Source organism: Patagioenas fasciata, chromosome 2 (genome assembly GCF_037038585.1).
Source record: "Patagioenas fasciata isolate bPatFas1 chromosome 2, bPatFas1.hap1, whole genome shotgun sequence".
Taxonomy (NCBI): domain Eukaryota; kingdom Metazoa; phylum Chordata; class Aves; order Columbiformes; family Columbidae; genus Patagioenas; species Patagioenas fasciata.
Window position 1 is genome coordinate 106,763,680 of NC_092521.1, and position 13,429 is coordinate 106,777,108.

General features: G+C 41.2%; 1 protein-coding gene across 11 annotated transcripts in view; it reads left to right on the forward strand.

The window, feature by feature from the left end:
• Positions 1-13,429, forward strand: part of TNS3 (tensin 3) — a 228,108-nt gene that overhangs the window by 150,403 nt on the left and 64,276 nt on the right. For all 11 annotated transcript variants that reach the window (XR_011737653.1, XM_071804682.1, XM_065829953.2 and 8 more), the window contains one exon: positions 3,384-4,631. Coding sequence is in view for 10 of the 11 variants with exons in the window: in XM_071804682.1 (XP_071660783.1) it covers positions 3,384-4,631 (1,248 nt within the window). In the remaining variant the exon portion in view is untranslated. The remainder of the gene's footprint in view (positions 1-3,383; positions 4,632-13,429) is intronic.

Below are 13,429 nucleotides of genomic sequence, written 5' to 3' on the forward strand. Positions count from 1 at the left end.
GATATGTGTACACAGACATTCAACCTCATGCATAGAAGCTCTTTCCACCATGAGATTTGCACATCATAAACTTCAGCAAACTTCTAACAGTTTGCCGATAGAGAAATTCTACAGCAAGAGGAATTGTTTTCTTTTTTCCCTATCCTGATGACTTGTTCTAAAAAGGAGTATTTTGGTCTATTGCCTGTACTCTTTTTAAAATCAACATCAGGCAAGTACCTAAGTCCTTAAAGAGTAAAAAGTTTTCCTTTATTATTAGCTGAAATTTTTAAAACTTACCATATAACCTCCAGTGGGTAAGTATTTTAACTGATGGAAACTTGGCAGTGTGTCCCATAATTAAGGCTTTTTCCAACCAGACCACTTTTCTTGCCATTATAAACCAATGAATTCATTGCCATCATGGGTACAATTTCTGAATAATGCTTTTTCTAAAATGGTATTGCTTAGAAAAGCTTCCTAGTTGAGGAGCTTCACGATCACAATGCCATCATAAGTACATTTTGAAAGTGTATGGTAAAGCTGATGCTGCAATGCGTTGGGGTCTCCATGGCTCTTTTGATTCTGGAACTGCCACAGATGTAGACTAAAAGCTGTTTTTAGCTTTGACAAAAATCTGCCTGTTCCTAAATTGTAATGGACTACTTTTCTTATTATCAAACAATTCTCAAACTATGCGTAGGAAAAGTTAATTAGAAACTTTTGCTTAATATGAATGTTTTTGTAAAGGAGCATCAAATCCCTTGAAAGTAGAACTTCTCGCTTTACTTTCTTGGTTTTGTGGACAGTAGAAATATTTACTCCTGAAGCTTTTCATAAGAAAAAGAACTAATGGTGTTAATTTTCAGCATTGGGTAAGAGCCCAGTACCCATACTCAACCTCAGGTTGGTCTAACCTGTGTGATGTGTATGGGAGTTGGACAAACAAGTCCAATAAACGATCTTAAAGCCGCAAAAGGCATATTCTTGTTTCTTCTCTTTGGTCTATATGTCAAGGAGAGCTTTAAAAGCTCTGACCGGCAGAGGTAGGAAAAAGTTGGATAAAATAAGCTGGATTCAAATAAGCCCTTGACCTTTTAAAATGTTCCAGAGGGAAACCACTGTATTCAGTGTTCTGTGGTTTTATCTATTAACAGTGTTGGTAGTACTGAAATAATATGGAAGAGATTATTCTCGCAGTAGTATTTTTAACTCCAGTGGATTTTATTTTTTTTTTACTTCCTGTTTGTCTATAAAAATCTGCTCAAGTTTGTGTTCTTGAGATTTTTTTCAACAAATCTAATTACCTATTTTGTATGTATTTCATATTTGTTATTGTTGAGTACCTATTTTTCGTGATTCCTGTTAGAAGTAAAACATAGTATCTAAAGTATTACCTATGTGATAAATCATGTAGAAGTATGCATATAAGAGACAATTCTAAGGCTGAGATTTTAGTCACTAACTTGTGATTCCCTTGACTTTCTCCTGTATGTTTTGCCTTTATTGTGGTGAACAGAGCCAAATTGTGTTGGCAGCTGGTCACGGCTGGTCTTCCTCAGGATTCAGTATTGGGTCCAGTTCTGTTCAATCTCTTTATCAATTATCTGGATGAGGGGATTGAGTGCACCCTTACTAAGTTTGCAGATGACACCAAATTGTGTGAGAGTGTTGGTCTGCTGGAGGGTAGGATTGGCCATACAGAGGGATCTGGACTGGCTGGATCATTAGGCTGAGGCCAGTTGTATGAGGTTCAACAAGGCCAGGTGCTGTGTCCTGCACTTGGATCACAACAACCCCAGGCAGTGCTACAGGCTAGGGGAAGAGTGGCTGGAAAACTGCCTGGCTGAAAAGGATCTGGGGGTGTTGATGAACAGCCAGCTGAATATGAACCAGCAGTGTGCCCAAGTGGCCAAAAAGGCCAACAGCATCGTGGCTTGTATCAGGAATAGTGTGGCCAGCAGGACTAGAAGAGAGATTGTGCCCCTGAACTCAGCACTGGTGAGGCCACACCCTGAATCCTGTGTTCAGATAAGGGCAATGAAGCTGGTGAGGGGCCTGGAGCACAAGTCTGATGAGGAGCAATTGTGGGAACTGGGGCTGTTTATCCTGGAGAACAGGAGGCTGAGGGGAGACATTATCACTCTCTACAGCTACCCGAAAGGAGGTTGTAGCATGGAGGGTGTTGGTCTCTTCTCCCAGGTAGCAAGGGATAGAACAAGAGGAAACGGCCTCAAGTTGCACTAGGGGAGGTTCAGATTGGATATTAGGAAAAAATTCTTCATGGAAGGGGTTGTCAGGCATTGGAACAGGCTGTCCAGGGAAGGGGTGGAGTCACCATCCCTGGGGGTGTTTAAAAGGCATTTATAGATGAGGTTCTTAGGGACATGTTTTAGTGCCAGAGTTAGGTTAATGGTTGTACTTGATGATCCTGAGGATCTTTTCCAAACAAAATGATTCTATGATTAATTCTTGCTGATTATTGAAAGGAAATAATGAAGATGGGCTGGTGGTTGTAACATGAGAGAAAATCAATATATCAGATTAAAAAATACAGGATGTGTGCCTGGAAATAGCAAGAAGCAGCAGGGTACATGGATGCCAGTAACAGTTCTAGGATCAAAAGCAATATAGTCACTTAAGTGAAGCCCTCCACTGGTTATGCATACACTTTAGTTGAGTGAGTACCTCGGAGATCAGAAATTGAGGTTCTTCCCATCATTGATGGAGGAGTTATTTTTTTATTTCTAAGGGATTATGGCCTTGCTTCTTAAAATTGAAACTTGAAGTGCATACCAGATCCTCCACACCTGTATAGAAATTTCATAGTCTAACACTTCCTTGTGCATGCCTTTGTGAAGAGGCCTTACATATTGTTGCACAGACTGCAGCTCTGATTGAAAGCCTGTTTTTTCCTTGCACCACCAAGAAAAGGAGCAAATGATTCTTTGTAGTCTAGTTAGACTATCAAGTAGAAATGGATGAACTGGTATTGCATGATTTATGTTCAAGGCAAGTATTGCTGGCAGGTTCCTACCATTCTTGCTCTAAATGGAATGCACGGTAGCAGCCTCTCAAATTTCTAGCGCTCTGATTCTTCAAATTAGTACGAAGAGTTTGTGGAGCCATAAACATGCATTCAAAATGGAAAAAAGAGGGAACTGTTTTTGGTCTTGAGCTATGAAAGGCATGTTATGTTTCTGTCAAGAAACCTGTTACAAATTGAAACATGAGAGAAGTTAATACTATTGGTTGATACTATATTTGTAGAGCAAATTTAGTTTTGCAGTAACAATACCATTAGTATTAGCAGTACTTCTGTCATGTGGTACAACACCAGCCAAAGCCCTTATGTAATGCCTTGTCCTTTTCTCTCCCTTTCCTTCTTGCTTATCTTTCCACAGTGCTGCATACCCAAGGTCCCATTGATGGCAGTCTGTACGCAAAAGTGAGAAAGAAGAGCTCTTCAGACAGCAGCATCCCTGGTGTTGCTCAGGGTGTTCCCGTGACTGGCAGTCCTGATCATAGTGATCATACCCTGTCTGTCAGCAGTGATTCAGGACACTCAACAGCTTCCATCAGGACAGACAAGACTGAGGAACACCTTGGGCCAGGAGTCAAACGGGGTCTGAGCCTACAAGAAAAGGCTGAACTGAACCAGTTACTTAGTGGCTTTGGTCTGGAGGATCCTGTCAGCACCACCAAGGATATGACTGATGTTCGAAGCAAGTACAGTGGAACTCACCACATAGTCCCAGCTCAAGTTCATGTGAATGGAGACACCAAACTGAAGGACAGGGAGACCGATATTCTGGATGACGAAATGCCTAATCATGACCTTCACAGTGTGGACAGCATTGGGACTTTGTCTTCCTCTGAAGGGCAACACTCCACCCACTTAGGGAACTTTAGTTGTCACAAAAGCAGTCAGAACTCACTTCTTTCAGATGGCTTTGGAAGTAACACTGGGGAAGAGCATCACAATGCTTTTGCTCCAGACCTGGGAATTGGTGTGGATCCCCTCTATGAGAGATCATTTGGAAGCACTGAACCAAAGTCAACTCGGCAATTGCAACGGAATCCCTGTACCTCACCCCAGCCTCAAGCCTATGGCCCAAACAACTACTCTACTCAGACCTGGGTACGCCAGCAGCAGATGGTCACTCACCAATACGGTTTTGCACCAGAGAATGAAATCAGGGTCGGCATTCATAACACTGTGGGGAGTGTCCAGAGCCAGGCCCAAGTCCCGGACACCCCAACACGTGGTTCCAGCAGCAGAGATGCTGTGCAAAGGGGCCTGGGAAGCATGCCATGTGCTGCTGAAGCTGCAGAACATGCCAGTGCTGAGACTGTAAAGTCAAGGCCAGTGCCTCAGAGGGAAACAAATGCCCTGGATCGAGGACAGAACTCGGATGACTTGCCAGCTTCTCCAACTTTGGATATTGATCAGTCTATTGAGCAACTGAACAGGCTTATCTTGGAGTTAGACCCTACATTTGAACCTATCCCGACCCGCATTAACACTGTCCCCAGGGACAGAAATCAAGTAAATGGCTTCACCAGCCTTGATGTAGATGTTGAAGGTCTTGGCAGGAGTCCTGGCTTCCATGATAAATTAGAGGTCACAAACAGGAATCCTTCCCGGCATGGTAAGATGTTGTAGTACTTTCTGAATGTAATGCTTTTCCTAGCACTTTTGTGTTCTTGATATGGTACGGCAGGACGTCAGGCCATGACTTAAAACTTTCAGGATGATTTTCAAGGGATTATTTCTCATACCCTCTTTATATAACCATTCAGAAATTATGGAATCAAACTGATGTAAGATAAGTGCATTTTGCAGGTACTTGTTTTTTGCTTGAAAAATGTACTGTTCAGCATATTCTTACCTGTTATAGATCATCAGTTGTTTTTTTAGATGCTGTAAGTGTAAATGATACGGGAGCAGAATTCCTACAGTTCCTACATTGAGACATTTTTAGAAGACATCTGTAGTGAAATGGCTTATGATTTATGATTATTTTTTTATTATCGTGATTTTTTATTATTTCCACATAAAGTGGGAGAAAAAGCTTCAACAATTTTATCTTCAATTTCAGTGTAATGCTGCTGGCATTAAATTTCTATACAGTATTTTCATAAATGTAGTATTTTCCAGTAAAGTATTTTAAAACATACTCTTTCTTAAACTTCTTTCTTTTTAAAAATTCAGAAGTCACAGTGCTTGCTTGTTATTTCTGGCTCTGAAGTGACTGCAGAAATCAACCGGTGGAATTTGTTTAGCAACACTTGCTGACTACATTGCTTAAGTAATGCTACTACAGCTAGCAGCTTTGCAAAACGATGAGCAGTCTGTCTCTGCTTAAGTCCACTGAAACCTTTCATTAATGCTGTTACTAAAATTTGTGATAAACAGACTCTTGCTGTCATGTTTGAAAATTCTGTGTGGTCTAATTACTCTGGCAGAACATATCCCCTTGTTTTCCTTTTCTCATTTCCCTCATCTTCTTCTCCCTCTTCCTGCGTCCAGTTTTGGTGCAATGAAAGACTTGCTTGTGTCTTCAGGATGTGATTCAGTATCAGCCAGCATGCCAGAACAATTGTCTGTGGCCTCATTGGACACAAGCTTCAACTCAAGCCCAGTTGGATATGCCAAACCATTCAATTATGACTGTGCCCAACTAGTGTGTTGTTTCCTTTAATGTGCAGGCCTACGTGATCAAGGATAGTGATTCTTGTAGAGAAAGTGAAATCACAATTTTGTGTTCAGGACAGTAACCGAGGACTAAAGATGTCCAGAAAACCATGATGAATATACATGAGCTGCTTTGCTGTTTGTTTGTTTTTAATACACGGTATGCATTTTGTAGCTCTTACAGGATTAAATTCATTAGTTTGTCATTCTCTTGAATCTTTCCAAGCGATGAGCTGGTAGACAAATCGAAAATCGGATTTTTTCCAGCAGGAGAGTACTCTTTGGTATGCAGTAAAGCTAGTGAAGGGGATAAAAGGTTCATTTAGAATAAGCCACCGTTTATGAATCTGTGCTTAAAGATACGAATCTGAAAAGAGATGTTTGAGTTTTTCTCACAGATTCTGGTCATCTCCCAAAGGAAGTAGGAGTCACTATCAGTTCCCTTCCATTTGTAAAGTCAGGTAAAGCAGGTAAATTTCCTGCCCTAGTATTAAGACTGGTGAGAATACAAGCCCTTGGGGCATATTCTGGAAGAGGTGGGTTTTTTTAGAGATATTGATGACTTTGGAATTAAATATGAATATACAGACAGCATTTAGAATCCTGGGTAATTGGGGGGGGGAGTGGGGGAGGGCGGAATAGATGGGGGTGTGTGACAGGGCATAGTATGAAAGAGGAAAGAGTTTAGGATTCAGGAAACTCCTTTGCTTTTTGCTATTCCATTGCCTTTGTCAAGGCATTTCTCTTCATCAGTCTGAAGCAAGGGAAAAGGAAGGTTAATGTTTTTTCGATTTGTTTTTTAAACCTGTCTCTTGGAAATACTCAACATCCTTACAGGATGTTTACATCATACTGAGCCTCAGACTTAACCTTATTCATACTGATTCCTACTCTGCTTCCAATTCAACTCAGTAGAAGACCTCTTTGATGGATTTAATTAGACACAGCGTATATGTCTCTGAAAGTGAGGTAATGAGCACAATTTGCATGCAGAAAGTGTTATGTAAACATGAATTGCTATCAACAGCAGCTCTGTTTCTGACACGAAATTTTTTCCCATACCCTCTATCTCTGCCCTAAGGCAGCACCTACTGAAATCACAGTCACAGATCGTTTGAAGTTGGAAAGGAGCTCTGAAGATCATCTGGTCCAGCCCCTCTGCTCAGGCAGGGCTCTCTACAGCCAGTTTCCCAGGACCATGTCCAGATGGCTTTTGACTATCTCCTATCTACAGCCACCTCTCTGGGCAACCTATGCCAGTGCTCAGTCACCCTCACAGTAAAAGAAAGTTGTTTCCTGATGTTCAGAGGGAATTTCCCGTATTTCAGTTTGTATCCATGGCCTCTAATCATGTCACTGGGAACCATGGAAGAGTGCCTGGCTCCCTCCTCTTTGCACCCTCCCTTCAGGTATTTATATACATTGGTGAGATCCCCAAGACACTTTAATTTCATCAAGAACATACAGGAGTGCTATCTAGTATTTTGTGGACAGTTCTGTACCAAATCATGAGTACTTCTGCATGATGTTTTAGTATGCTAGGCATACTTTATCTGTCAAAAAGGCTAATTATTTAAGGGATAATTGGGGAGTGAATCAACTGGTATTTGGGTTTTGTAAGTTTTTTTTCTTTTTTTTTTTTGCTTGGACGAATTACTTACTCCATTTACACTTTTACTGTCCTGAAGTCAGATTCTGTTAAAGTTCTCACAAAGCTATTCGTTGACATTAGAGACTTAAGGAGAAGGATGGTAAGTAAAGGAATACCCTTGCATTATCAGGGTCCAAAATGAATGAACTGTATCTAGAGTTTAAGCACTGCAGAGAGCCTAAAATCCATGGAATCCCAGATACAGGATGCAAGACTGGAGGCTTGTGTTGACCTCTAGTGTTGGTTTACCTCCTTAAGATTTATGGGCCCCATTCTAGTCATATTTGTAGTGACTTAGGATATTTATGTTTAGGAAAATTTCCTGTAAAAGTTTAACCCTTACAATGCTCTCAATTTAACCTTCTGTTTTTGATGGCCTTATGTTGCCAGTGATGTTTAGGTTGGTTAGCATCTTCTAGTTTTAGTAGTCACTTTGAAACAGGGTGCTAATATAAAACTGTGGTGGATATTCTCAGCAGAGATCTGTTTGTAGTGGTCCTTATTGAGAGGTTATAATTTATTTCCTCAAAGGCAGCAAAACTGAATGGATGCTTTTCCTCCAGCTTTTAATTTGGTGGAGTATGGGGAGGCATTATTAATTTACATTTCTGGGGGTATAAGCTAAAGCACCATCATTTTCAACAACTGCTGCTTCAGGGGGTGGCATCTTTTAGTCGAAGAAGCAGAGAGTAGGAGTAGTAAGGATTTAGGTATTTTAATTTAGTCAGGGCCTGTAGGCAGCCAAGTGCATTTGACTGCCCTAAAGTTTAAGGCATCTTCTTGTGGTTATATAGGTAGTGTCTTGAGGAGTTTCCCATGTGTAATGATCCCGTGCCTTGTTCTTGAGTGCTAAGCAGAAATTTTAGATGTGTGTTGAGTCTCTTGCCTGCTCTTTGAATCCTATGAGTATATTAATTGTGATTAACGGTGCAGTTTTGTGTTGAATCTAATGCAATTGAAATGCAGCAGACTGTTCCTAAGAGAAGTGACCTTATGCTGCTTCTGTAATCCTTGGACATGTGTTACCCTACTCAGCTCTGCATCAGATGTGTTAATTCTACGTGATGGGGTTTGTTGGATTATCTTGTTAATTTAATGTTTTGAAGGTTTTCTTATGGGTTACTTCTCTGTCAGCTCAGCGAGTTAAACTTGCAATATGGACAGGTAATCACTAAATGTGATATGCAAAAAGAGTTAGGAGGGCACATACATGGCTGGAGGTGGGGGGCAAGCAGAACAGCCATTTTAGCATCCTTTAAAGCAGACAGAACAGGCTTATCCTGAAACACCATACATACATCTTTGTGATAGGACTGGATCTGTGGGAACTTCACTGTGAAGAACACAGATATTCCATTGTGCTACCTAGCACCATTAGGAAGTTATGATTAATACTGGGGCAGATCTATGAGCAAGGTAAATTCTGTATTTTAGCACGTTAGCTCCAAGGCTAAGGTGGGAGTTGTCAAGATTCACCTGTCATTTTCTGCATGTGCTTCAGGGTGTGACACTGGAGTACATAACAGAAGAATAACAAATAAAACATTTTTTAAAATAAATATTCCTTTATATAGATTTGTCATAATATTAATAATTTTTAAGTTTGCATTTATGTCAAGTGCTAAAACGTTCTATTTCTGACTTGTGCAATCATCTTTCAGTTTATACTAGTAAGACCTTGATTTTAAAACTACCCAAAGGTAAAACAATATGCCACCTCTGCTTGAGACTAGGAGGTCACTGGCACATAGTGATTTTGAAAATACTGTAGAATTTATTTATTTACATATCTGGAGTTGCCCTGTGCTGTGTACAGAATCATTTATGCATGGCATGCACAAAACAAGAAGGGGAAAAAGTAGTTTGACAGAATTAATGTGAAGAATGAGGAAGGCCTGGAATGTTTTTCCCTTGATACATCATTTGATGGAAAAGGAGCTCTCTGTCTGCAGGGAGAAATTGTGAGTTGGGGTGGTCAGATGGAAGCAACAGGAGTAAAATTCCATGGTTCATCTAAATGCAGATGATGATGATAATTCTGAGCACAGAACACAGATGTTCTGATACGTTCTTTCAAACTCTGCATAGCACTTCAAAGGAGTAAATTCAGAGGTGTAGTCCAAACATCACAGTATTCTGCTAGTCAGATAACTGAATACTGGAAAAGTAACCTACTTTTTGCAGAAGACCCTGCCACCTCACAAGCCTCAGCTGTAGGAGAAAATAGGTAAGTAAATTGAAACAGCAAAACTTAGCCTTTTTTTACTGAGGGTTTGAAAAGGAGAAGCAAGCAAAAAGTTTGAGAAACAAGGAAATACTCTTTCTTATTTCCATTCCTTTTTCAACCATGGTATACAGTTCACTGGGGACCATAGGTATGCAATATTTGTATGAGGAGAGGTCAAGTGGCCTTAGGATATGCACGTTTGTCAAATGCTCCAGAGCAAGGGTGTCATACTCATTTTCACTGGAGGCCACATCAGCCTTGTGATTGCCTTCAAAGGGCCAAATATAATTTTAGGACTGTATAAATGTAGGACTAGTCTTAGTGTACAAAGCCAAGCCCTCTGTTGTCTTCATGCTCCTACTGAGAGTTAATGCTTCCGTGCAAGGTTTAATAAATAACAGAACATATCCTCTCTACTCACTGAAATTAATGGCAAGTGTCAAACAGTTTAAAAAACAAAACAAACAAAAAAACAGATAAAACCATAACTCGTGTTTGGTTAAAGTCAAAAGTCTATTCTTGCATGTGTGGGAACAAACTAATGTGTAAAGTCATGGAAGGTTCCTCTTCAGACTTTAACATTGCTTTCCCTCTGGAGTGCACAGCTGAAGCATCAGTTTAGTCTGACTCCATTCCCCTGCACATGCACACACATGCAGTAAAGCTGAAGTACTCTGCATACTTTTAGTGAAAGGCTGTAAACGTGCTATATTAGAAGGAGAAGAAAACCTTGCCCATATAAGTTAAATAATCCCTTAAAATAACAGTAATATGTTGTTGTTCGTGGCCAGTTTGTGGTAACAGACCATAGGCCTGCTGGATGTGGTTTACCTTACCTAGGAGTCGACTCAGGATAAACAGGAGATTCTCCAAGGCTGTTAATTAGCTGTTGAAGCTACTGCAGCACAGGAGGTGTAATTGATAGCATGAAGAAATGCTGACTGCCACAGGGATGAGGAAAATAGCCTTGAACAAAGAAAGGATAACCAAAACAGCAGTTGTTCACTGAAGAGTAATGGTTGGTCTTACACAGTCAGGTTTTGGGGGAAGCTCTACACCCTGTGACTTAAACAGTCCTTGACCTAACAAGCGTATCAAGAGAATAAATTAGTGTGTGATGGTGGGAGTTGGGAGATCAGGGCTGAATGCCTCTGAGTGAGACTCAATGGACAAATGAGATACTATGAGTGAGCAAGAGCAAACAATAGTGGAGATGAGTGAGACTGATGTCATGCCTTGTGTGTGTGCCTAACTTAAGGGTTGAATTATGAGAGTATAGTGGGGTTATCAGGTTTCTTGCATGAGTGTGCAGAAAATGTATTCCTTAAGAAGGCATGTGCATGTTTCCCGTGCCCTACAAAACTTAAAGAATGACCTTAAGAATTAAAAGTGTGCTGGGCTGTACATGGTGGTGCATTCTTACCTCTCTTTGCATGTTTCTGCACTGATTGACAGATAGGCAGCTCTCTCTCACACTTCTTCCTAGAGGTTTTTATACACATGTAGCCTCAATGTAGCTTAACATGGGCACCAAGCTACTGACTGCCCATGTTCTTGGTTCTGTGTGAAATGATTGGGTTAAGTGTTCAGTGTTTTTGGGAACAGGGAGCAGCGGACAGAGACCCTTGAAATTCTTTTTGCTAGGATGTTTCTTTGTGAACCGTGTAGAACAGTGGCTTATCATAGAATCATAGAATGTCCTGAGTTGGAAGGGACCCACAAGGATCATCAAGTTCAACTCCTGTTCATGCATAGGACAACCCCACAGTTCACATCATGTGTCTGAGGGTGTTGTCCAGTCTCCTCTTGAACACTGTCGAGCTTGGGGCCACTACTAGTTCCCTGGGGAGCCTGTTCCAGTGCTCCACCACCCTCTGGGGGAAGAACTTTTTCCTAATGTCCAACCTAAACCTCCCCTGGCACATCTTCCTGCCATTCCCTCGGGTTCTGTCACTGGTCACCAGAGAGAAGAGATCAGTGCCTGCCCCTCCGGCTCCCCTTGTGAGGAAGCTGTAGCTGCCATGAGAATTCCCCTCAGTCTTCTCCAGGCTGAACAAACCAAGTGACTTTAGCTGCTCCTCAACCAGCTTCCCCTCCAAACCCTTCAACAACTTTGTAGCCCTCTTCTGGACACTCTCCAGTAGCTTTATATCCTTTTTATCGTGTGGCACCCAGAACTGCACACAGTGATCCAGGTGAGGCCGCACCAGTGCAGAGCAGAGCGGGACAATCGCCTCCCTCGCCCGGCTGGCAATGCTGTGCTGGATGCACCCAGGACATGGTTGGCCCTCTTGGCTGCCAGGGCACACTGCTGGCTCATGTTCAACTTGCTGTTGACCAGAACCCCCAGATCCCTCTCCATGGAGCTGCTTTCCAGCACCTCGTTCCCCAGTCGATATGTATAGCCAGCGTTGCCATGTCCCAGGTGCAAAATGTGGCACTTGCCCTTGTTAAACATCGTGTGATTGGTGATTGCCCAGTTCTCCAGTTTGTCCAGATCCCTCTGCGGGGCATATCTGCCCTCGAGAGTGTCAACAGCTCCCTGCAATTTTGTGTCATCGGTAAACTTACTAAGCAATCTCTCCAATCCTGAGTCTAAGTCATTTGTAAAGACGTTGAAGAGTGCTGGCCCTGAGGTGGATCCCTGCAGAACCCCGCTAGTGACTGTTTGCCAGCACGACATAACCCCATTTACTGGAACCCTTTGAGCCCAGCCCATCAGCCAGTTGTTCATCCACTGCATTGTGTGTTTATCTAGGTATATGCTGGACATCTTGTCCAGGAGAATACTGTGAGAGACAATATCAAAGGCTTTACTGAAATAAAAAAAAATCATTTTAAATAATGAGAAAGCTTACAGCCTAAGGAAATTTGAATGCAAATGTAAGCTTTTCTCTGCAGCCTGATGTTCCCCCTTTATGTCATTATATGTATATTCTTTCATACCTAATTACACATGACCTCAGTCTGCTGTTAAAGATCATTTTGCAACACTTACTTCCTCGAATCTTCTATCACAAGGTTTAATGCTTATTTGGTAGAGAAGGAAAGCTCAAACAATGTTTTGCTTCTACCTAGAAAATTACAAAAGCAAGACTCTGTTAATGAATGTAGATAACAGGTTTATACCCATTTTCTGTACAACCTACCATTACTGTCACCCATGTCTCATCCTTTCCCTCCCATCTTTTCACACTAAAAGTGTTACAATTTGCATCTTTAGAAAAGTGGTAGAATCAGTTGAAGAGTTATGTGATCAAACTAAGCCAAAGCACATGGACACATGCATTCAACATTTGGAGGACAGGGCTGTTTCCATTGTTGTGACCAAGAGATGCACATCTATCTGTATCAGCCAGCATGAAGAACACAGGGACTATGTATTCCCTAAGGATGAAATTATATTGTTGCTATCAGCTAATTCTAATTCTTCATCATGCATCAGTAACTGTGTTAGAAAATACCATCTGGAAATATTCTTAGGTCACCTAATGCAGTGGGGACAACACAAATACACAGTTCACACAGCCCTACGTTTTATTTGGAGTTTATATAGTTTATCAGCTTGCTAAAGTATTGAGCATTTAACAAAGCCATCTTTCCTCCCTCGCTCAAAAATATCCCAACATGCAAAATGAATAAAAATGAGGTGACTAAATATCTGATTACAAGTGTTTGGAACATCTTCAGAGATCTTTCCTCTGTTACAAAATAAATATTTGAAAATAGTCTAAATTACAGTATCCTATATCATACTACAGTGTATCTGCAGACAAAGGAAATCCTTTTTGCATACTTTATTAAATAATAACTTTTAAACGCGTCAAACTGTTCCAGGTGATCCCATTCACTTTGTGATGTTCTATGGGCGAGC